This window comes from Paramisgurnus dabryanus, chromosome 12 (genome assembly GCF_030506205.2).
Source record: "Paramisgurnus dabryanus chromosome 12, PD_genome_1.1, whole genome shotgun sequence".
Lineage (NCBI taxonomy): Eukaryota > Metazoa > Chordata > Actinopteri > Cypriniformes > Cobitidae > Paramisgurnus > Paramisgurnus dabryanus.
Genome location: NC_133348.1, coordinates 6,188,729 through 6,215,475, shown reverse-complemented (window position 1 = coordinate 6,215,475; position 26,747 = coordinate 6,188,729). Strand labels below are relative to the sequence as shown.

Below are 26,747 nucleotides of genomic sequence, written 5' to 3'. Positions count from 1 at the left end.
AAAAGTATAGTAGTAAGTATAGTAAAAATAGTAGGAAAACAAATATGGAAATATTGTGATAAAAGATGAAGAAAATATTTCGATTAATGATGGTAAGCACACAGTTGATGGTACCCATTGAATTCCATCGTATTTGTTTTTCCTACTATGGAAGTCAATAGTTACTATTAGCTGTGTGCTTACCATCATTTATCAAAATATCTTTTTTGTGTTCATCAGAAAAAAGAAAATCAGGTTTAGAACAACATGACGATAAAAAAGACAGAATTTTCATATTTGGGTGAACTATCCCTTTAAGAAAAGGCACAATTAACGATTTCATATGCACCCCATCAAATATCCAAATTCCTTACCCGTGCTCTCTTCTCCGCCTCCAGTCTCTGCATTATTAGCGTGGTGTCTACATCTTCATCGTCCTCTTCCTCCTCATCCTCTTCGTTCTGCTTGGACTCCTGCAGTCTCTTCTGGAACTGCCACTCCAGCATAAGTTTGCGCAGCCGGTCGTTGTCCTCCGCCGTGCGGTCGGGCTTGGCCTGCAGATCCTGGATCTCTTTGTCCAGGAGGTCTACGATGTGAAGCTGCTGCTGTTTCTCCAGTTTCTCACGGGCATCCCTCTTCCAGGGGTCGGGTGACAGGCTGTCGCTGGCGCTCAGCTCCTCATTACTGATGGTGACGTACTGCAAATCACGCCGTTCGATGGTTCGCGGCTGCTGCTGGGGTTGGAGATCCCGGATTACGGTGTCCTGGGGTTGCGATGTCTGGCGCGGGAGGCTGGAGAGCTTATCGGGTCGAGCTGGCTGCGGTTTAGGCGGTTGTACTGGTGGCATGTACTGTTGGGGCATCTGTCCTGGTGTGGGGGGCTGGTTATGGGGCATTTGCTGGTGCTGCGGGGCGGGCGGTAGGGGGCCGTGCTGGTTGTTGTGCGCGGGGGGTCCGGAGACGCTCGGGTTACGAATCTGCACCAACTTCCTCTCCTGGTCTCGTCTCTTTCTCTCACGCTCCTCTTCAAGCCGAGCTTTTTCCTTTTCATACCAGCGCTGTTGCTCCTCCCGTTTCTTGCGGTCGGCCAAGGCGGCAGCGGCCGCTGCTTGCTGCTGCAAGGCAGTGGGGGGAGGTGGGAGAGGCAGGTCGGCCTGCGGTTCGTATTCGTAGTGTGCAGGTGGAGGAGGAGGGGGAGGAGGGAGGTCCGCACGGGAGGGCTGAGAGACCGGCCCGGAATGGGGAGGGATTGGGGTCTTCCAGCGACCAGGGCCGCTCTTGTGGTTGCCCTGGCTTCTGGAGGCGGAGGACGATGAAAAATTGAGGTGCTCCTGGCTGGAGGTGCTGGACTCCACGGAGGATGACGCCTGGTTGTTCCAGGGCTCACCGCCTCCTCGCTGGTACTCCACCTCATGATGCTGCAGGTGCATCAGATCTTCCTGCCGCATACGCTCACCTGGATATCCCGCTGGCACGTCGGACAGCTCCTCCTGAGACCGCGCCACCCGCTAACAGAGTACAATGACAACAGTGAGATTCATCTTTCATGCACACAATATCATCAACCTAGTTGCACCAGAAAGCCACATTAAACTTAATATTTAACCAAAGACTGACCGGCATAGCCATGTTGTTGTTAGTGTGGTTGTCCATTGGGGGAAGAGGCTCTGGTTCATTATTTTGCCAGGGCTGGCCAGGGCCTACCCGGTCCTGAGATTTAGGAGCTGGAAATGTGAAATAATCTCTTGGGTAAGTCTGAGTGGGAATTGGATATGCCTCTGGACGAGGTGGTGACGGCTCCTCCTGTTGGACACGCAAGATAAAGAGAGACGGGAATAAGTTGTGAAACTGAATTCACTTTCTGTGTGCATTATTGGTAACAGGCTGTGATCACGGAAACTATTTGATGGAAACTACATGAATGAATCACGGAGGAATGTACAACAAACGGTGACTAACCAATCAACAGCTTGTGGTTACAGACATGATTAGGATTAATTACATCAAGAACACAACATTAATTTAATTTTAAGAGGGAGGTGGTGATTAATTGGGTCAACTCACATCAGGGCAGAGATTCCCTGTTGAGACTGACGTGATCTTTCCTGGTGCTCCTGGGTAGACAGGTTTCCCTCCTGGACTCGGTGCCTGGTCTTAGGGAAAGAAGTACACATTACACACGTTCTTTACAATATTAATATACAATGATAGTTAATAGTGACCACCTAAAAAAAACATTAACATCATCAAAGGACTATAAATGTGGTTCACAAGACTAATGCACCATATTACTTTTAAAGCGACAATTTTTTTTTATCTGCTCATTTTCCAGCTCCCCTAGAGTTAAACTTTTGTTTTTTACCATTTTGGAATCCATTCAGCTGGTCTTCAGGTCTGGCGGTACCACTATTAGCATAGCTTAGCATAATCCATTGAATCAAATTAGACCATTAGCATCAGGCTTAAAAATAACCAAAGAGTTTAAAACTTGACTCTTCTGTAGTTACATTGTGTACTAAGACCGACAGAAAATTCAAGGACTTTGCTGCGCGAACATGGGTGCAGCAGGCACAATGATATTACGCAATGCCCGAAAATAGTCCCCTGCTATTGAAAGTTACCAAGGGACTACTTTCGGGCACTGCGCAATATCATTGCGTCTCCTGCAGCTATGGTAAGGCAGCAAAGTCCTTGATTATTACGCCAGAATGAGAGGATAGTTCCTAGCAATATCGGCCTAGAAAATCGCAAATTTAAATTTTCCATCAATCTTAATACACGATGTAACTACAGAAGAGTCAAGTTTTAAATAGGAAAAATATCGAAACTCTTTGGTTATTTTTGAGCATGATGCTAATGGTCTAATCAGATTCAATGGATTATGCTAAGCTATGCTAAAAGTGCTAGCGCCAGACCCGGAGATCAGCTGAATGGATTCCAAAACGATAAAAATCAAATGTTTAAATCTAGGGGATCTGGAAAATGAGCATATTTTCAAAAAAAGTGGAGTGTCCCTTTAAGGGTAGCCAAAAAAACGTTAGGTATGATAAACCAGTAGAAATGTGTCAACTGGTAGAGGTTTTGGACTATTGTCTCTATCAAGGTTACGCGCCCATGTCACGAAAACGTAAAATTTACACGCAAACTTAAAATCACTTGTCTTAAAATTACAGTGCCGTTGAAATACAAACAGCTGCGCATTCACTGCTCATTGAGCTTGGGGGATTTTTGCTGCTTTATCGGCCTTAAACACGCGTCAAAATGCTCATAAACACTGCCATTAATGTCTTAAGAGAAAGAAAAAAGCTGAAAAAGAAAAATGCATGTTTTACAGTATATTGAATATATATGTATGTATATATTTGATGCGTAAAATGTTATATTTAGTGTGCCAGAAATTATTATATTAATATCTTTGTAATTTAACCATCACAACATTTATGCAAATCCAGTCTTAAATTAATACATGTATTGGGGGTCCCTGCTCCTCCTCTATATATCCATTAGGGGTCCTTGGGCTTAAAAAGGTTGAAGATCACTGCTATAAATCATGCAATATCTATATGTAAACAGCCCAAACGTTAAACGTTAATAATTGGATTAATTTTTGGGGTCATTTAGATCTCGTCTGTGGTCACCATGAACTGTCAATGTATGTAAAATATCTCTATGGATGTCTTCCAAATAATTAGGTGTTTGTTCAACAATAAAACTCATTTTTTGGGATTCCTTATACATGTATTTACAACCATTTATATAATATTTTTATAGTCACATGGTACTGTCTTAACTTACTGGCCACATTGGGGCTGGATCTGTGATCTGCACGGTTCTTCAGTAAGCGGTCGTCTTTCTTTGGTTCGGGATAAGCGTCCCACGTTCCCTGAGGGCTCTCCGGTGAACCGTTTTGCACTGAGTTGTTGTACAGTTCAAAGCCCTCGCTCTTTGGTCTCATCTTCCCTTTGTCACCACGTCCACGGTCTGAGGCTGATGAGAAGAGACTTAAATGAGACAAAATGCAGTACAGGGAAAGTGCCCAAACTAACGCTCTGATCTGAACGGTGTGTAATAATGCCCTAAAATCAATAAATAAGACATTTACTGCAGACATGTAAAAAACACTTGAATTTAACAATCTGCTGTGCGGGTGGGGCGCCAGATCCAAAACATTTCCACTTCTGTATGGAATTAGTCAAGCTAGGATGCATTTGTGCCACATTAGTGCCGCATTTATGTGATGTGCTTACCGCGCTGCATCATTGGGGAGGGCTGGTTGAGGAGCGTGGCCAGTCCATGGTAAATGGCTCCCTGCTTGGCCACCTCGAGCGTTACGACTGAGCCGGTTCGTGTCATCAGTTCTGCTGCCCTATAGAGACAGAGGACATCTTATGAGTACGTGTCAGACATACATAATGCAGAAGACTGTGATTTTCCATTTAAAAGTAGGGATGGGAATTGATACTGACATGCGACATAACTAAAAGTACTGGAGTTTACTCGTGCAATCCCACAATGTCGTGAGACAAAGAGACAAATTCTTTAATACACCACAAAACATTTTGTTTGGAAATCATGCAAAAGTATCTCGGAGAACAATGTTGTGACGGATCATAATGGCAACTCGAGCTTTGCCCATTTAGTCATAAAAACGTAATGAGCCATGTGCATCTCATTTAACTCCAATCCACAGTTCATCAATTGCGCTTGATATCAAAGCTAAACTCGCAATGTATAAAAAGCTTTTGGGACAGAAACACAAGTTTTAAACCGTTTGACTCTGAAAACCCAAAAGTATTTAAACACAGTTTAAATTACATTTTAAATACAAGAATGGATTGTTGATAATTACAAGACAAACCACTAGAAAAACTTATTCCACTTAAATAAAATTGCAATTATTTTGTTTATTGGACTTCATTGTAGCCGGATATTGCATGCTTTATCTGTAAGTCCTTTTCAAAATCTTTAAAATACCTTTCCGCAGAAGTCATTATTTTGGATATGACTGAAAAATTACCTTTCCTGTGAGAGGCCAACCAGACTACGTCCATCCACGCTGAGTAACTGATCACCGGCAGACAGACGGCCATCCTTAAAAAAATTATAAACAAGACACGAGTCAAAACAATAAAAGAGCAAATCTAGATTTTTACATTTACTTAAAAGCTTTGGATCTTGCCCATGCAAAACTCATTGCCACAATGCTCAGGTGTGGACACAACAGTTATCATGCTATGAAGTAGCTAAGATGTCTGTAGTGGTTGCCCCAGGTGAAAAGAGCTCATTCTTTAGTCTCTATGATATTATGGGCTCCAGATACAGCGGGATTCATAAATCCACATTGAAAATCTGGGATTTAAAATCTAATTTTAACCTGAAAGTTTTAGGATTACAAAAATATTTTAAGGGGTCATGACATTTGGAATCAAGTGAGATTCTTAGACATGAATAAATACACTATGTGTTTAAAAAGCCAGTCTGAAAAACTGTTTCTGTAGTGAAACTCCAGTTTTAGGGCCAGCATGTAGTATAGAAGTGGGCGATAAACCGGTAGACATGATTATCGGGTAGAAATTTGTCAACCGGTAGAGATTTTGGATTGTCGTCTCTATCGAGGTTACGTGCTCCTCTGCACGTGGTCACAAAAAAGGTAACATTTGTAAAAGTATTTAAGCACCGCCGTTTTAAAACAAGTTATTTTAAGCCATTGAAACACAAACAACAGATCTATGCGCGCACTCTTTCTGTGTGTGAGGAGCGCGCATGTTGCGCAACTGCTGCTTGTGAGCATTTTTCCCGGTTTATTGGCCTTAAATATATACAGTATTGTTCAAAATAATAGCAGTACAATGTGACTAACCAGAATAATCAAGGTTTTTAGTATATTTTTTATTGCTACGTGGCAAACAAGTTACCAGTAGGTTCAGTAGATTCTCAGAAAACAAATGAGACCCAGCATTCATGATATGCACGCTCTTAAGGCTGTGCAATTGGGGTATTAGTTGAAAGGGGTGTGTTCAAAAAAATAGCAGTGTCTACCTTTGACTGTACAAACTCAAAACTATTTTGTACAAACATTTTTTTTTCTGGGATTTAGCAATCCTGTGAATCACTAAACTAATATTTAGTTGTATGACCACAGTTTTTTAAAACTGCTTGACATCTGTGTGGCATGGAGTCAACCAACTTGTGGCACCTCTCAGCTGTTATTCCACTCCATGATTCTTTAACAACATTCCACAATTCATTCACATTTCTTGGTTTTGCTTCAGAAACAGCATTTTTGATATCACCCCACAAGTTCTCAATTGGATTAAGGTCTGGTGATTGGGCTGGCCACTCCATTACATTAATTTTGTTGGTTTGGAACCAAGACTTTGCCCGTTTACTAGTGTGTTTTGGGTCATTGTCTTGTTGAAACAACCATTTCAAGGGCATGTCCTCTTCAGCATAGGGCAACATGACCTCTTCAAGTATTTTAACATATGCAAACTGATCCATGATCCCTGGTATGCGATAAATAGGCCCAACACCATAGTAGGAGAAACATGCCCATATCATGCTCCATGCTTCACTGTCTTCACTGTGTACTGTGACTTGAATTCAGAGTTTGGGGGTCGTCTCACAAACTGCCTGTGGCCCTTGGACCCAAAAAGAACAATTTTACTCTCATCAGTCCACAAAATGTTCCTCCATTTCTCTTTAGGCCAGTTGATGTGTTCTTTGGCAAATTGTAACCTCTTCTGCACATGCCTTTTTTTTAACAGAGGGACTTTGCGGGGGATTCTTGAAAATAGATTAGCTTCACATAGACGTCTTCTAACTGTCACAGTACTTACAGGTAACTCCAGACTGTCTTTGATCATCCTGGAGGTGATCATTGGCTGAGCCTTTGCCATTCTGGTTATTCTTCTATCCATTTTGATGGTTGTCTTCCGTTTTCTTCCACGTCTCTCTGGTTTTGCTCTCCATTTTAAGGCATTGGAGATCATTTTAGCTGAACAGCCTATCATTTTTTGCACCTCTTTATAGGTTTTCCCCTCTCCAATCAACTTTTTAATCAAAGTACGCTGTTCTACTGAACAATGTCTTGAACGACCCATTTTCCTCAGCTTTCAAATGCATGTTCAACAAGTGTTGGCTTCATCCTTAAATAGGGGCCACCTGATTCACACCTGTTTCTTCACAAAATTGATGACCTCAGTGATTGAATGCCACACTGCTATTTTTTTGAACACACCCCTTTCAACTAATTCAACTAATTGCCCAATTGCACAGCCTTAAGAGCGTGCATATCATGAATGCTGGGACTCATTTGTTTTCTGAGAATCTACTGAACCTACTGGTAACTTGTTTGCCACGTAGCAATAAAAAATATACTAAAAACCTTGATTATTCTGGTTAGTCACATTGTACTGCTATTATTTTGAACAAGACTGTATATGCGTTAAAATTCCCGTCTTTGCAAGTATCCTAATAAACACAACCATTTAGGGCTTAAAGGGATAGTTCGGCCAAAAAAGATATTAAACCAATGATTTACTCACCCCCAAGCCATCCGAGATGCATATGTCCATCATTTTTCAGACTAACACATTAGCAGTTATTTTAGAAAATGTCTTAGATCTTTCAGTTAATCAAATGTAAAGTTACGTGGTCCACTCCTTTAAGTCCACAAAATAGAGTCCATCCTTCACAAAAAAAATCAAAATGGCTCCACAACGTAAATGATAATATTATATTGAATACAGAGTAGTCTAAGATGGCGGCGTTACCATAAGCTAGTTATTTTCATTTTTAAAGTTTTAAATGTGGATATTTCTACAACAAAACGGTGCGGATTATCCTCAGAAGGTCTTTGTTTATCATCGTGGAGCCATTTGGATTTATTTTGTGAAGGATGGATGCACATTTTGTGGACTTGAAGGAGTGAACCCTGTAACTTTACATTTGATTAACTGAAAGATCTAAAACATTTTCTAAAATATCCGAAAATGTGTTTGTCTGAAAATTGATGGACGTATGCTTCTCGGACGGCTTGGGGGTGAGTAAATCATGGGTTTAATATCATTTTTGGCCGAACTATCCCTTTAAAAGAAAGTGAACAGCTAAACGCATGTATAACATAGTGTCCGGACTTTGATCTTAAAGGGGAAGTAACCTCATTTTGCTTCTGTCTGTCACTCATATTTATCAAAAAGCATTAAGAGAAAATCTCTCACTGCTCTTGACTAAATAAATTTTCTACCTTAAATAAAATATATACATACATAATTATTTATCATCATTCCTTTATCATTAACTGTTTATCTTTAGAGAGCTTCTTTTTATGCTTGTATAAGGTTTTGTGAGAATTATGAAAATTTCTATGGTATTAAACTTATTATAACATAAAAAACTATTATTTTGGTCATATCGCCCATCCCTAAGTGGGCGGGACACCGAGCCAGGTCGAATGCTGTTAAAGGGGAAACACTCCAATCAGACCTCTTCAGAGGATGAAAAGCTGCCATAAATTACTTACATTTGTATGTTTTTAGCAAAAAACCTTTATTAATATTATAAGTACACCTCAGGGAACATAACAATAAAATGATAAAAAAACACACGTCATGACCCCTTTAAAAGAACTGAACATGCATTGTCAAACCTGCTGTGATGACATGAATAAGTAGATGTTAAGATCTTTATGCCAGAGTTCATGTGAGCATGATGTCATTAAAGAGAGTCCAAATACACATGCACATGAACTTTAAAATATTTTCGCCAAACTGAACTCACCATGTCCGCCGCACCTCCTTTAACAACAGACTTGACGTAAATGCCAAGTTTGTCCTGACCGGCACCCTAAAAAACAAAGACAAAATGAAGAGCACAGTTTAATCACCAATACTACAGATATCTAATTCAGAAGTAATTTGCAGTCTATTCACTATAAGGAAACCTCTCGCTGCTTTACTGTAGTGGACAAAAGAATCAAGCTCCATAAATCTGAAGCCAGCCGTGAAGACATTCACATAAATACTCATTCATGAATTCAGACTTTTGTTCAGTCCAGCCATATTTAACCCTCTATGTATCCGCTCTAAATAATTCATCATGTACTGAGGTCAGGTCATCAATCGACACTGGCCGTCTGGTATGCTGGAGAAAAGTTCATTTTGGGATAAGACAATCCATTCATTGAAACACAGACGGGACTTTTCCTGATTAACTGACAGAGCTTATACGCTCTAAATGAATTCTAACACATAACAACTTGGTGAGGCTAATGGCCTGTTAAAGGCTTATGAAATATCAAAATAATAGTTTGCGGATCTACGTTACTGCGGTTTCTGCTTTTCAAAACATTCATTTTTTCAAGGCCTGGATTTGCTATTCCAGCAAGAAAATCCCCTGGCAGTAGTTCTGTAAAAAAATTTGACTATAAAATTCAGAGTGTATCAAATTCCCAGCAATCTTCACATTTGAACAAATAAAGAGCAAAACAACAAAACAGTTTGCAACCATTTAAACCAAAAAACAGTCATTTAGTCTAATCCCATTTAATTCAAAACAAACACATGAATGAAAGATCTGACATCAAATAAAGTGTGACGCATCTTGAGGCACCATGTTTAAATATGCTCATGTGCGTAGAGATGATAGTTGCCTTTCAGCAGTGCAATATTTACTTTTAAATTCCAGGTTTGGACCACAAAAATTCATGTCATCCTTCAAATGATACTTTAAATAACCACACCGAGAACAAAACAAAAACTATTTATTGAATCACATGCCACCCAAGTCTTCAACTTCACTCAACCTACCCAGAATGCCTGGAGGTCTGCGTTGTTTTCAGCTCCCTTTATATAAAAACCATGCGCATAACCACAGGTCTGAATCAGGTTAGGATTGAGAACTCTACAATTAAATATCTTTTACATATTTAAATAAAATTCACTTCCTTTGGAAGCAGAAAGAAAAACTTGTGTAAGGTGAGTGCTACACCCAATCTGATAAATTTCCTTATCACAGGTTTGGTTATCACCCTGATTTGACTGTTAAATGAGCCACATTGCTCATAAACTGTTTTTATATGCATTAAATAAGTGAGAAAAACCAAAGGTTTGCTGATGGGATGTAATTTGACCAGAAACCCAGTAACAAAATCTGCCCGAGAAATGCAGCAATGTCTTTTATTCCACCCTGTTAAATAAAGCCAACGCCAACCACAGACCATCACCTCACATTACATTACACCGCCACATAAACATGAACTTCAATTCAAACACACCAGTAACACGAACACCACTCCGAAATGTCAAGTTAACATTTATGATTCAACCACAAATGTAAGAAAAATATAAATCAAGATAAGCACATAAGCACCCAAAACGATTGAGGTCATGCCAGTTAGCAAACCAGAAATGCAAACCAGCTTAAAAAAAAATAAATTTTGAATAGAAATTTTTTTTTAAGTCTGAAATACCCCCTATAAAACATTCAAAGACCTGTGGCATTAAAACACAAGTTTTAGGGGTAACCAAATAGACATTGCACATCTCCATTCAATAATACAAAGAGTAATCTGCATCACTATCACTAATAAAGACCCAAAAAGAAGTCTAAATACAAACTAGTAAAATGTTAAAAACTATGCAGAGAATGTAGTAAATGCGAACCAAAGAAAATTCCAGTAAAAGATGAAAATCATTTATGTTATAAATCTTATAAACAACAAGGTAACCTACCGCCTCTTTGTTGCTCTGGCTTTGTAAAGATTATGAAACTTTATGTGGTGTGATATTATCCGATCCACCTCAAAGGGTGTATATACAACAAAAGGGGGGCGGGAATAAATCCCAATGTTGGGAAAGTTATTCAAAATGGTTAAACTACAATCTTAAGCTAGCATTTACAACAGTTAGCTGCTATTTGAAGTACACTGTACAGTGGAAATACAAACCTAATATATTTACAGCAGTATATACATAGTGATTAAAGATCTAATGTATTAAGTGACAATCGTACAGAATATAAACACTGATTTACAAATCTGGGTGATTCTTGCGAAATTAGACTTATGAGGTGTCATGAAACATTTTGATAAAAAAAAGTAAATGCAAAGTAAGAGGATCAAAATAAGAAGCATACAGTTACAAACATCTCTTATTGTACTACTTTGCACATGATTTCAAATGACATCCTATAAACCAATTTTGTTGTTTTTTCCATATTTAAGGGGAACATTTTCATTACCGCAACGTGTCCATGACTGGATTTGGGTTCTTTGACATGGAAATATTTATAATAATAAAATCTAAAAAATAAAAAGCTTCAGTGCATGTTATACTATAAACATTTAAAGTAAAGAAATATGTGGTATTTGGTGATCATTGGTAAATGTAGAGACAATAATAAGGAATATAAATGTGTCCAAGACCAATTTTGTCATCCTCCGCAACAATTTTCAATCATTGCTCAACCCCTCAATGAACTAACATTTAAAAAAAAAAATGTTGGAAGGGACATAATTGCCTGTGACACTCAAGATGGCTACCAGGTAAGCAATTCTTATTTTTTTCTCCAGATAAAAGTTAAAATGTTGTTTGTCATAGTACCTAGACAACTTTTTAGTTCTCATTACCGAAACATTAGTTTGTAAATGCATATATTTAATGTTATATCATGTTGCGGTAATGATCATTTTTGATAATGATAATCTTAAAAATTTAAGCAATTCTATAGGAAATATTTTTTAAATCCTCTAAAAATAATGGTTATAGTAAGTTCAGACATTAATCTTATATGTGCAAAAAAATTGGCTTCAAAGGCTTTTTAAACATTCTGATGCTGGAAACCTTCTAAATCTGCCTTCTCCGACCAGCTGGACCAGGCTGGCAAACCAGCTTAAATCAGCAATTTCAACCTTAATCCAGCTAAAGCCCGGGATACACTGCATGATTTTTGGTTGTCCCAAACGAAAGATTGCTATAGTGAAACAATCATCGCGATTTCTGTGATCGTGACCCTTCATTGGTGGTCCTATGTCGTACAGTGAGACATCCGTTTTTCCCGGTCTTGTTCAAAGATAGCCTACGATAGTTTTCAGACAGTGTCAGAAATTTGTTTACTACTACTGCCAGCGTTCTGGTATTTATTTACCACTAGCGCATGCTGCTGACGTTGTGCCAACGCGTGACACAGCCGCAAATGCCTCCGTGTCATCATCGTACAGTCTACATGCTTGTCGTACCCAAGTTTAAACGATCCATGCCGCACAGTGTGATAAGGTAATGATCTTATAGGAGTCCAAAAATCTTGCAGTGTATCCCGGGCTTAACACCAGCTTCCAGCCTGGTCAAACTGGTTTTAGCTGGTGGGTAAGCTGGTCTTCAACATTCTATATTACAGGACACTGACTCTCTAATATCAGATAAGTAGGCTGTATAAATACATGCCACTGTTTTTATTCTCAGTGTTGTGTTGGTGGGAAGCTTTAAATCTCCTTTAAAGTTTCAACTCGTCTAAGTCCTGAGGGAGATACCTGTCGCCTGGCAAAGCCCAAAACATCTTTGATTGGGCTCTGAAAGTACATATTACACAGCGATGAGAAACAACCACTCAGAAACCAGTCTCTCCACATTAAAGAGTGAGAGAAACATGAGAAGCCCTGAGGTTAACTTCTGAGAGACGGAGGTTTCCACATTGCCTAGTGCAGGCCCAGCAGGAGAGCTCTCGCCCTGAGCCTCTCAGCTGACCTGCAGCCATTCTCAGGAAAACCCAAATTGAACCTGCTTTGATCAAAGCTTAAAAAAAAAAATCACCGTATCTGGCACGCAGAACACGAAAGCAGTAAAGTTCGTAAAAATCACTGACAAAAAACAGATGTGTTAACAAGAGGACTAATTGCTGCCGCTTTAAAACAAAAAGAGGTGATTGCGACAAAGAGTTCATTACAGCTTACTAAACACCTATTAAAGTCTTTAAATTGGATTCTGCCACACTTTTTTTCTTTTTTGAGCGTCTTGTTGCACTATGTCAAAGCTCCGCTGATTTATGTTACTCTGAAGATTAAAGAGACGTTGAGCATGTTAAAATGTCAACATGTTTATATAGCCATCCAAATCACGTCACATCCAAACTAACAGCACATACATTTCACGTAACCATTATCCCGAATATGCACTAAGAGTATACCTAGTAGGGGTGTAACAATGCATTGTTCAAATGTCAATATAAGGTACCTTTATGTTCGCACAATATACTGTATGTCTACGCATGTCCGAAGCGTGCATTTTCTTTCACTGAAAATACTGTCTGTCTGCGATGCAATAACAAAGCAGTGGTGGACAGTTAGCTTTGTCTCGTTTCATTGGCTGCATCCTCCGGAGGTCGCATTCGACCGCTGCATACATCATAAGGCTGTCTCACATAGGACACTCTGAATACGACCTTCTTTTACAGGAATTCGGAGTATTTATGAGATGTATCTGTATGTATTTTGACATAGCTACATAATACTTCCAGTTTCCTTTTTGTCCACATGTCCCACGAAAGATGTCTTGGCTAATTCAAGGCTAAGAACCCTTTGTATCCCGCATCCTTCAGAGGATGCAACATATCGTATCTTTATACAGTAGGGGTGCGGAGGGCAAAAAATAATGCGGGGTTAGTTGTAACACGGACTGTTTACATTGTTGCACAAGGTTGAGCGTTTTGTTTTTCCGGTATTGTTTTCACGCTGCCAAAAGACGATCTCCCGCAAATTATCGGAAATGTATAATGTTTTTCCAGAGAGTTATTGATGAACGAGTATTTTGGTGGCATGTAAGTAAATTTTTTCATCATATGTTTTTTTCAGTTTCTTAGTTGGGTGTGTAAGATACCAAATCCAATGCTATGTCATATTAATCAGTGTCTTGTTGACTAAAACATAACATCGTTTTGAAATATGTCTGCAGGTCTTAGCAACTTTTTTGGTGGGCTTGAAAATATTCTGACCCAGGCGGGGTTAATTGTAACGCTGTGTTACAACGAACCCCTCAGCACTTATGATATGAAAACCGCTAACGTTAGCATAATTCTTGCCGTTGTTTTAAATAGGCTACACATAAATGATTGCTGGCTGCCAACAAAATAAATGTGCCTGTCAAAAATCAAATGTCAAGTGTATTTTTGTTCATATCTTTAATATTGATTGAATAAGGTCACGTCAAAGATTGAAATCATAATGAAATGAATGGCTAAAATCAGACTTTGATGCTCATTATCTCAGAATTTGATTTGGAAACTGTAGTATGGTTATTACAGATTGGGGTCACATATAAAAATCTTTTTTTTTGTCATTATTGTGCTGCTTTTTTCACATATTTAGACATTTGTATCCATTTATAATTGAACTATTGTTAGAAAAGGGCTGGATGAATGAATACAGTGTGGATACCTGTCTATTATAGACAGATATATAAACAATATCCACTGCAAGTATATAGACAAAATAGTATTGAAATATCTGCATGCAAACTTAATTTTTAGCAAGTGTTACAACTAACCCCCTGCCCGTTACAATTAACCCCACCTATGGGGTAAGTTTTAACGTTTGCACTTCTGTCACGTTTGGTGCAATTGCCCAAGAATTGCCCAAACTTCAAAGGTTCATTTGTAGCAGAGATGTGTGTGTTGCTTGTGTAAAAATATAATTAATCAAACTCAAATATTTTGTAAAAGGTTGAGCTCTCCCCTATACTAACAGTTAAATAACTTACAGTCTCTGTAATCGTGTTTTGAGCGTGTGCGCCATTCGTGCACATGAGATCATATTCTAGGTGTGGTTGTCTTTTCTCTCATCTTTCTGCCAGGAGCCGAATTCACATCTCTTAGACAATTATATCATTTGGTAGTCAATACGTCCTGGCATATTCAAATGTTAGCATGCATTCACACATCCCCTGCAGTAAATAATATTTAACAGCGGCTAAATGCCTCATGAGCAAAACCCCCTGCGTTTATTTGTTTCACGATAGCGTGCAAGTCCTTTAGTGTGTCAGAGTTAAAGGTCAGTAAACATGAGTGTCTAACTGCAGGACTGAGGCTAGGCAGAATAATATCTTCCTATTACACGACTGTCCAGTCACATTAACTCTGTCTGGCGTTGTCTGCACGCAAATATATGTTTGCATCTGCGGTGCAGACGTTAGACATTACCAGAGACTAAATAACGTTTTGAAGGGTTTACTGATAACAGGAATTTGTGCAGATGATGAAACCACAGAAATCCAGATAGCTTTGATGTGATACAACCCCATACAGCAAGCAAACAAAATCTAGAGCTTTCAGGCCCCACCCTGACGCTTCCTGCGTGGGAAAAACTTTCCGAACCTGCTGTTGCAGATACAGGAAATTGAAAACCCAGCTAGACAAGACTTTAAACAACACTAAAAAATGTTTGATCAAAGACTGAAATCAAATGCACAGCTTGCTGTGTAAAGTTTGGGGTTGTCGATGTAAATTGAGACCGAAGTCTGCCGCGTGCTGCACGCGTGAGCATGAATGAAAGGGTGGCAGGCCCAGGGAGAAAAAGTGCCAGACCTTTGACAAAAACGAAGGACCTAAAACAGAAAATACATCTATTCATAAGGCGCTGAAACCTTACCCGCCACCATCATTTCCTGCCCTGTTTAATCACCCACAACAAACACAAACAGTCTGGAAAAGCAGCCGGCACTGAAGTTTGCCCGGTTCTTACAGTCAAGTCTAGACAGCTGAAAGACATATGGACTGCTGAGGCTAATGGTGGGTGCAAAATATTACAACTAAAACAAAAGGCTTTTCAGTAATGATCTGCTTTTAGCCGATGGACTTGACGTCTGTGTGACCTCCATTTCGGCTTGATGTGCAGCCTCTAGACTTCTTGCTTCAGTTAAGAAAGACCAAACAAAGAAGTCTGTCTTGTTCATGGTCCTCTGACCGTGTTGAGAGGACGGCTTTGTTTTGGCCGTCTCTTAACCTCTGAATGTTTTGCTGTATCTGTAATGTTTCAGCAAAAAATACCCAACAGATATGGGGTGGTGATGGCACAGTGTATAAGACACACGCCTTTGGTGTGAGAGACCCGGGTTCGAATTCACCGTTACACACCATTGTGTCCCTGAGCAAGACACTAGTAGCTCCAGAGTCGTGAGTCCTCTGACATAGCAATTGTAAGTAAATTTGGATAAAAGCATCAGCTAAATGAATAAATGTAAATAATTAATTCTAGCATGTCCAAAATGCCCCTTTATTTTGGTGGGAGCAAAAACTTTGTTTCTGTGCCTGTACCTTTAAATGCAAATGAGCTATAGCTCCTCACTCTCTTAACAAGAGAGACAGTGAGCGCTTTCAGTTCAAATAGATTGGATTTAGCCAATACGATCTTAGGCCACATTAGTGCTACAATATGCTAACAAACACATTTTGCGTGAATGAACCAGTCAGCCAGTGGCCATAGGCGGGGCTTTATCAGTGTGACGTCACATTAACAAGAGAATCAAAACAGCATGTCTAATGAGACTGCTTTTCTTTAATGGGAATTCATTGTAGGGTGTTTGTGTTCACACACTGCCAACACACATTAATGTAGAAACACCTTGTAAAAGTCGATTTTGCATAATATGTGCCCTTTGCAGTTTATAATATAACTAGTGCTGGGCAAAGATTAATCATAATTAATTGCATACAAAATAAAGTTGAATTTTTGCATAATACAGCGGGAAAATGAGTATTTGATGCATTTTTATCAGTAAGGGGATTTCTAAGTAGGCTATTGACACAAAATTTCCACCAGATGTAGCCATCAAGCCAAATACTGAATTCATACAAAGAAATCAGAACATTTAAGTATACAAGTTGAGTCATAATAAATAAAGTGAAATGACACAGGGAATAAGAATTGAATACATGAAGAGAACAAGGTGCAAAATGGCATAGAAAGCCAGAAGATCACCTGAAATCTGTCAGTATTGAGAGAGAAACCCAGCCACCTATCAGTACTAATTATAAGATATTAGCTGCTTTAGTCCTAATTGATGGCCTATAAAGTATATTATTTATATTTATTACACGGCTCTCTGGAATGCTTGATTCTGATTGGTCAGTTGAGACATTTGCAGGTTCGTTCTTTTCAAATAATAACCGCTCCAAAATAATAACGCATAGCCGGACTACTTGCACGAGTAAAATCGCTCCGCGCCAATAAAGATCAATAATGATTACTGTCTGTTTGGCGCCATCTTGTGACAAACACTCGACAACCATGACAAGACACAGACAGCTTACTGAGACTGAACTTGACAAAATAGAGCATGACAGCTACGAAGCCAACACACAAAAAAATACAGAATGGGCATTAAAACTTCTCAAAGACTGGTTAAAGAGAAAAAAATGGAGACAGACAAGTATGAAGCAGAGGATCTTAATAAGGTATTACGATCATTTTATGCATCTGTGCAAAGTTTCGCGGAAGGATAAAAATGTTAATTTAAAACAAATATGCCAATAAAATGTTTCAAATTCATATTCATGTCCAGTTTTTTTTCTTATGTGGCAAGTAGCCGTGTAATAAGCGGGATAATGTAGAGGCAGCCGGTAGTTATTGGGAAATAAGCCCCTTCAGTGTGATACAAGACCCTCCGCTTCGCGTCGGGTCCTGATCACACTGTCGGGGCTTATTTCCCAATAACTACCGGCTGCCTCTACATTATCCCTTACTTAAACACACACACACACACACACACATACATATATAATTTTTTTTTTTTATATAATTTTTTTTTATTTATATATAATAAAGAGTATATAAAATATAAATAAATATATAAACACGCGTTAATGTTTCTTAAATACATAACAAGAATGTGTGTGAATTTATAGATACATAACAATTACACACAGCACACACTCATATATTATGCAAAATTCACTTTTATTTTGTACACGATTAATCGTGATTTATCTTTGCCCAGCACTAAATAAAACATTTTTAGAAATACATTTTTAAAACATTATCAAGTCTGTTATGCACAACATAAGCAAATTCTCATTGTTTTGAACAAATTAAAAATGCTGTGCTACATTTTTAATCGCTTATGTAGTTAAAATTATATTGGTTTCGGTTGAATAGTCTTACACCTCAAAACATTTAAAAATTGACATGCAAAACTTCATGTCATGCAAATTTTTCAATAAAGTTGAATATTTTCAACTTGTGTGAAGACTCGTTGGAGGCGAATAGCACGTGTTTCCACAGCAATCGCACCGTGTCATTCGCATCGCCTTGCGCAAGTTCGTTTCTATTTGCATCTTTGCATTGACATTGTACGTAATCTACTCACACAAATAGTTAAATTCGCGTTTGGTGTGTACGCCTATAAGAATGACTCAAGAAATGCTCCAAAGCAACGAAGCAAAAATTTGTAAAACCAATATTTATAAAAGTAATATTTTATGTTATTTATTTTAATTAAGTTATTTAATATTTTTATACTTGGGCCAAACTGAAGTGAATGAACTTTAGAGCAGCACAGAAAAGATCCTATTGTAAACCATTATAAAGTTCAAAAGGTCAAGTCCCCAGGTTACAAATGTAAGAGAGACTGGAAAGTCACCTTCAGAATCCCTTTACGGAAAAAAATTGGTAATGCCATCACTGCAAGTATGCCATGTTGAACACGTCCCAGTATGACATGCTTTCTTGTAAATGACCATTTTTATCAGACTCTTGGATGGATTCTGCAAACAAAACCGTATTTCTGAAAGCCCAGAGGCTGTAATTAAGCCGATTTGAAGTGAAAGTATTTAAAGAGAATATAATATGTGCCAAGAGCATTCGGTTAATATCAATATCTCATTTTTAATGGAGGTATTTCAGTCCATATATCAGTCCAAATAATAAACACACATGAAGCAGGTACAGGGAGATAAGGAAAAACAGTAACATCAGAGACTGGACTCCACTTTGCAGTCTTCAGGATGGGAGCCACATCCTTCTATTGTTGTCGTATATGAGATCAGATGCTTACAGAAAAGGAAGCAAAGGAGCTATTGTGCAACACCAGTATACAAACAAACACAAAATAAGTTCACATTGCTTTGGCAAGATGCGTTATCAGATAAAAGAGGAGGAAAAACCACAAAGATGCAGGTTCTTTTACAGTAGCAGACATTAAAAATGCTGAAGAAACACAAGAAAAGTTCAAGTTGGCCGCTTCGCCTTCGTGAAGTGCAAGAGGTCAGGATTTCCCCTTGTTCTTCCTTCTGAAACTCAACACTGTTCCAACAGAGTTCTTATCACACAAACATCTGCAACCTGAGCAGATCAAGCCCTGGAAAAGAAGCCAGGCCGCCTTCACGGCACTCCAGCTGGATTTACCGCACGGGATTGTTTGCAACGAGTGATGATGAGTTACAGACAGCAGGATACACAAGAACTCAATGTTCAGAGCTCGTAATCATTAACCCTGTAACACTGATAATAAGATAACACGATGCACAATTACTCAAACTACTGTATGACACTACACTTGTGTTTCGAAAGGATTTGTAGCATTTAAAATGTATATACTGCAAACTTAAAAATATTGATTTTATTTATATAAATTTACCAAAGAAGCATCATGAGAATGATTGCTCTGCAGATTAAGTCACTTGTTTATACTCAAAACAAATGAAAAAATTATAAATCGACAACGTACACTTGAAAAACATTCTCTAAAAGCAAGGCTGAATTTAAGTAAAGTAAAAAAACATAAGTAAAACTCCTTTATACATCAATAAGAATCGATTTCTTTTCGTGTACCAATGTTTATTTGACACAGAAAATCATGTGCACACACGTTTGTGCGGTTAGTCGCATGACTTTGTTTACATTGGCAAAAACTCAACATATTAACTAATGCAATACACACAGAAGCTAAATATCAGCAAATGTCCAAGTCCTTCCTTAAAATTTCTATTTTTTGACATATCCATATTAAAAACTACTTAAAACATAACTGATTCTTTAACATCCATATAACTTAACCTAATGCCAAACTTAAAAGGACTTTCTCATTCATTCACCAAAGCTCACTTATCAATCAGCATTTCATTTACACTCATAAACCACACACAAGTCTTAATGCCAAGCTTACCGGGTCTTTTTTCCCGACCACAGAAAACCACATGGCCGCTCTGGAGTTGCGTCTGCGAGCTAAGAACTGAAGAAGCAACTAACAGTGGTCCAGAAAACTTCACCAACTCTTGAAAGCAGGCAAATCTATTGAGGAGCGACTTCTGGGCTACATGCTACAACACCATATGGCAAATATCACAAGCCAAAGTGGGAAATACCACAATCAGACTCTTACATAACTTTCTCCAGATGCAACACTTTAGGTAAACTTTTAATGTTGATTCCCAGCAAACTCCACACTGGGACTAAACCTTCCCCTCCTCTTTCCTCCCGGAGTGTGCCGTACCCCTCCCTCCAGTTTCCCAGCCTCCTTCCCCTCGTTTTTACCTCCCTTCTACCTCTACAACACTTCAGAGCGACAAATTCAAAGATGGAAACAGAGGCAGTTAGGGCAGGTTTTGGTATGAAAATTAACTATGCTTGTCAGCTTCATTCTCCTCCCATAACTACACCTCTATTCCTATGCTTAGTCTCTATTCTGAACCTGTCATGTGTTAAAAAAAGGACAATGCTCCTTGGACCATGATTAGTTTTTAGTGCAAATGTTTTATCAATAGTGTTAAATATATAAATAATACAAATATATAAACTATAGATGTCATGAAAACCACAGCTTGTTAAGTTAACATTAACCGTAGGGCTGTCACGATTCTGAGATGTGGCTGCCGGTTTATTGTCTAATGTGTTTAGTTGCTTTGACATTTAATTCTCAAAATTTTTAGTTTGTTCATGAAATAATTTTCACACATGATCCTTCTAAGGTCATATTAGTACTGAACCACATGTCTGTAGTGGCTGCAAAAAACAAAACAAAATCTGATACGGTCTCGTTTATACAGGTGATGCAGCTCCCCCTTGTGGTTTTAAAGAGTTGGGCAATCATTGCGGTGATCTAAAATCATCGGGATAAGGTCAAGCAATTTTGAATAGACAATTATTTAATTATTTGAACCAGGATTCATACATTATCAAATGTTAACACAACATTACATTATAAAAGAGCACACGATCAGTCTAGATTAATGTCCAAAGAGGGCGGATTGTCTATTTTTCATCTACCACAGTGGCCATTTCTAAAGCAGGACACATTTCAAAAAGTTTTGCTTTTGTGTCGTCTTTATCGGTTTGTGCAAAAAGGGAGATGTTTATGGTCAGCGTCTAGGACAGAGACGGCCAGCGAAGGTCTGTCCGGACCTCCGTGCAGCTTCCAAACTGAGGCTGCATAACGATTAATCGCGACTAATCGTTTGCAGAATAAAAGTTATTTTATTTGATATGTTTGTGTACTGTGTATAATAATTATGTATATATATAAATACACACACTAACACATGTATAATTTTAACAAAAAACATTTATAGATTAAATAAATATAATATAAATATATATATATATATATATATAAAATTTATATACAAATGTAAATACTTCTCAAATATCAACATGCGTGTGTATTTATATATACATAATTATTATACACAGTACAAACACATATATGATGTAAACAAAAACTTTTATTCTGCAAACGATTAGTCGCGATTAATCGTTGTGCAGCCCTATTCCAACCATTGCAGTACAAATGATGTTTCATACAAATGATTACTTTACCTGACCGTCAGAACAGCAATAGTCATTTACAGGTTATTCACCAATTAAGGACAGAAGGTGCCGAAATGTCTGTAGGCACGCGTCGACATGCACTGTGTGCTAACAAATAATAACTGATAATATTAATCGGTCATAAATTCTTACCTTTGTTAAAGGGGGCAGAGAATGAAAAACCATTTTTACCTTGTCTTTGTTGAATAATGGTAGTCTACCCATATTCACGAACACACAAAAAGTGCTAGACATGCTAAACATCTCAGTCTCATAGAAATTCCTCTTTTAGAAATGTCAGCCAGAAAACGGCCCAATCTGAAAAACTGATGCTTATGACATCACAGGCATCTCACTGCCCCTCCATTTTAAAATAATTGGCTGAATTGTTTGAGTGGCAGCAAAGTCAGCCAATTAGTAATGAGATTGCAAGTTAAACCAGTAGGGGGAGCCAAATAGGTGCAAAACCACTTGTTTAAAATCCCCCACCCTAATAGAGCTATCTGAGAGAGGTTTTTAGGAAGCTTCTAAGGCATTACAGACCCAAACAAAATTTTTTTTGTCTACATGTCACATCACAGAACAAGGATAGATACCCTGTTCAATCAGTCTATGTCACCTTTAAACCAACCAATATGAACATCCCTTATATAAATACAAATTAGTACAAACATTAACCAAAACTGTCCGTTTGATGCTTAACCAACATGCAAAACACTTAATAATTTAACACTTGAACAGTTCTGTATCACCATTAACATAAAACATCATTTATAAAAAAAGGTATTGAAGGACGGCACACTACTTCCTTTTCTGATAAAGGTACATTAGGACTGAGCTTGACTGATGCGGAAATGCACCCGATTTGCTTATGACATTCTGAATTTGAATGTCTGCCAGTCTACAGAGCGATCTGGGACTGAATCCGACTATGTTGTCTTGAAAGCACATCCTGGTTTTTGGACAGAAAGCTAGTGTTGTGAAAACAGCATAATCTGTTGTGACCTGCACAACGCTGAGTCTCCGAAAAATACACCACACCTACACTGTTTACTACAACAGTTACCAACATCCCAACTTTGCTCCTCAGAGTACTGCAAGTTTTTTTAAACTGCGTTAAACCACTACCAGATCAAAAAAGTTATGCGTCAACACCAGATGCCTTGAAGGTTAGAATGCATCCTTGACTTTACCCTTAAAGCTGTGATAAACCGTCTGTTTGGTTGTGTTTATGGTGTGCAATAACATATGTTCATGCTTAATAAATAAAAACATAATTTTTCGTATATTTTACCTTTATTCTACACCTCCATTCTCCCAAAAACAGGCAGTTGAGTTCCTGGTTCTATGAACCAGGCTTGGTTAGCTTTTCCATTGAGTTTAGTAACACTTCGGAGTGGGAGGGATTATAGGCGTGTCGTTATATTTGCGCTGCCTACTGCTGTGATAATACAAGTGGGGCCGTCATTGTACATTCCCATACATTTATTTATTTCTCAGTCCGCCACAAAATTAAAAATGACCACCACAAATAGATGCATTTATAATTCCCTGTGTCCCACATGACAGTTTCTGTACAAACACCCGTTGGCGTCAGTCGACACACTCCGCTGAGCCTCATTTAAAGGAACAGTATGTAAGAAATGTATTTCAATTAATCATAAAATGGCCCTGATATGTCACCAGACATAAAGAAATCATTTTCATTTCAAATACTTATATCACTGACAACAGTGGTCTGGCCAGGATATTGTCATTTAGAAAGTGGAGTTGCAGCCCTCAACTGATGTTTATGTTGTCATTTTGTGTATTGGACACCAGCTGTGTGATTGCAGTACCAGTTTTAGCCACAAGTTTTGTGATTGCAATACCAGTTTTGGCCACAATCCTACATACTGTTCCTTTAAGCAAATATGCCGACGTGCGCACCAAGAATGTGCCGCCACAAACTGCAAGTCCGGAAAAAACTGTTATGTGTTCCTGATTCTCAACCTGTGGATGTTTTTCATCGCTAAAAGGGAGTTTGGGAACTTACAAAGCACAGATGACAACAGGTTTACTGCAGACAGCGCAAGCTAGCATGAAGGTAAAGCTAATCTTTACATTATAGCGATGACGCTGGTAGTGATGATTCTCTCAGACCAATCAGTGATCTAGAGTGTTTTCCCGTCACATTTTGGTATTAGCTCGGGTCGCTTGGAACCCTGACTGAGGTGGTACTAAAAAAGGATCGGGTACAACTGAACCCAGTGGAAAAGCACCCAAAAGTAAGGTGACCCGACCAGACCAAATCTGGAAGACTGGAAATGTGCCATCCTTTTATCACTGCTACAGTAGTAGTAACTGCCAGGTGGTCACAGACTTAGTTTATAAATTTTTCATCACTGCAAAGAAAACAAAATAATCAACTCTTACCTTGGCTGCCACAATACTGAGGCCCATTCCATTGTGTTTCTTCAAAGTCACAGTCACAACTTCTGGTTCCTTCCGCATTGGCTGTGGAGAAAAGACAGGTGAGTTTACTCCGAAGAAAAACAATTCCTGAACTGCCTGTGCAAGTTTTTACAGTTTCTGTGAGCTGCGTCTGGTGCTCGTTCATGAAGCAAACTGAGCGCAAAGAAGGGGGTGATGAGGAATTAGGGAGGTTCTACCGCTGCTGGTTCTCAGAGAACAGGCGACCGCAGAGAGAAACGGCGGGCGCTGGAGACGAATCAAGAATGAAAGCCACATGCGTCTGCTCCAGAGCATGTTAGGCCTCAGCGGACTCGCTTATGCACAGACCGAGTCTGAGAGAGAAGAGCTTCCCACAGAGAGCCACTGTGCAATAGACACTCCTTTATGAACGCTTACGAGTAAGGCAGGGATTTTCATAAAAACGTTTCTCACCTCCCCAGCCCATTCTCAATGGGAAATTTCAATGGGAAAACAGGTTTCAACATTTATGCAACAATAAAGTTTGCACAAATGTTTTATCTGAAGTAACTTACATTGCATTTAATTTAAACATTTTTAAGCATGTGCATTCCCTGGAAATCAAACTCATGACCTTGGCATTGTAGGATAGATAAAGTGATATCCCACCGCACCATTCATTAAAAACCTGCCTTTGCAATCCACTTAGGTTGCATTTTTTTAACATGTCACATATATATTACATAAAAACTCATTTTAAAGAACCCCCATCTAAGTTTTACAGTGCACTGAGCCCTTTACTGAAACCTTAAAGGAAAGGGATGTGGTCGTGGGGTGGGTCGCAGGGTTTGGCACACGACCAAGCTGCATCAGAGACCAGAGACTATTTGGAATTTAAATTGGCTCACGGCTCCAGATCTGTCGGTTGTGGGACGGACAACATCGTGTTGAAAAAATATTAAAATGTTAAGCAACAAAATGCACAAAAATATAAGACAAAGCAGAAGAGGAGCGCCTGAAACTTTTTTGTTTACGGTAAGGAGATGGAGAACGTATTATTTACAGCCAGTCCTTGGGCACTATGGTTAAGTACCGCCTCTGTGGTGTAATTGGTGTTGGTTAGAATATAAAAAAATAAGCACTTAGCTCATGCATGAGCAACTGAATGAAACTTAGAGCTAACATTTCCCCAATGCTGTCCCATTTCAAATATAAGACAAAAAAAACAAGAAAAAAGACCTTAAAGGGTTAGTTCCTTCAGAGATGAAAATACATTTTGAAATCTAAATGACAGGTTTCGAATGACATGAGGGTGAGTCGTTAATGACATAATTTTTCATTTTTGGGTGAACTAGCGCTTTAAAGTTTCTGATTGATTCATAATAATAAAATGTATACCTTGTTAGGCACTGTAAGTCACTTTCCATTAATGCATACATATAAAATTTAAATGATTTTTGTTAAATCAGTGGTTCTCAAACTTTTTCGGCATGCGGCTCCCCTTGTGTAGAGAGCATCCCTTCATGGCCCCCCAAAGAAAATGTATCACATAATATATATTGTATTAGATATATATATATATATATATATATATATATATATATATATATATATATATATATATATATATATATATATATAATACAATCTAATACATATCTAATACATCTTTCTAATACAAAGATGCATGCATCCACAAGCGCGTCTGATATTTTGGTTAAAAATAAAGTGCAGGACTTTTTTTGATGTTAGAGTTATTAAGAGAGATAAAATACGGGAATTAATTGATGTTTAAAGGGTTATTAAGTGCAACTAGACTCAAAAACGATCTTCCTCGCACTGACTGACAGATCCAAAGCATGCACATAGATGCGCAAGCGTGCAACTATGATATATACACAAACATAATAACGATTTAAAAAATATCTGTTTTGACAACAATTCAAACAGATATAATCTTTTATATCTTAAGTGAATGCTTGAGTAACTGTTGGGGGAAAATATCTGATGTATGGTGTGTTATATTAGATCCATGCATTACAGTAGATCTTATAGCTGTTTGTCTTAATGTCAATCAAACAATATAAGAAAGGAAAAAATATTTTTCCTATAGATATGGTTTTTGACTTTGTCTGTCCCAAATCTATTCGTTTTACCAGTGATTTTAAGGTATGGATGCAATGATTTTGTTTTTGAACCATAAAAAATCTCAAAATTAACTTTGCCGACTCTTATCAACTTTAAACAGGTTTAGCTCTGTCATTTTTTTTCAGATTTCAACAAATCATAAGTCGTTTTGAAGTTTTTAATATAGAATGTTAAAATATACTTTGAAAATTTGCTCATTCTGACAAATTTTTCCAGCACGGTTAACAATTAATAAAGCAATAAGCCCCTAGCAGCAGTAGGTTACAGTGCATTTTATTATTTGTTAGGCAGGACGTGAACTGGAGTCTTCGCAGGGCTTATTGCTTTTATAAAACGGTTACTTCATATGCATAGGAGGATTTTATAAAATAAAACGCAAATAAGTTGTAATCATATTAGTACAAATATTACTCCTGAA

At 38.3% G+C, this 26,747-nt stretch overlaps 1 protein-coding gene across 19 annotated transcripts in view; it reads right to left on the bottom strand.

The window, feature by feature from the left end:
- The window catches only part of afdna (afadin, adherens junction formation factor a), a 166,956-nt gene that overhangs the window by 15,351 nt on the left and 124,858 nt on the right, over positions 1-26,747 (bottom strand). For all 19 annotated transcript variants that reach the window (XM_065256271.2, XM_065256281.2, XM_065256273.2 and 16 more), the window contains 8 exons: positions 24,185-24,265; positions 8,761-8,826; positions 4,997-5,070; positions 4,227-4,345; positions 3,775-3,966; positions 2,044-2,132; positions 1,597-1,782; positions 354-1,487 (listed from right to left, as the gene is read on the bottom strand). In XM_065256271.2, the coding sequence (XP_065112343.1) occupies positions 354-1,487; positions 1,597-1,782; positions 2,044-2,132; positions 3,775-3,966; positions 4,227-4,345; positions 4,997-5,070; positions 8,761-8,826; positions 24,185-24,265 (1,941 nt within the window). The remainder of the gene's footprint in view (positions 1-353; positions 1,488-1,596; positions 1,783-2,043; positions 2,133-3,774; positions 3,967-4,226; positions 4,346-4,996; positions 5,071-8,760; positions 8,827-24,184; positions 24,266-26,747) is intronic.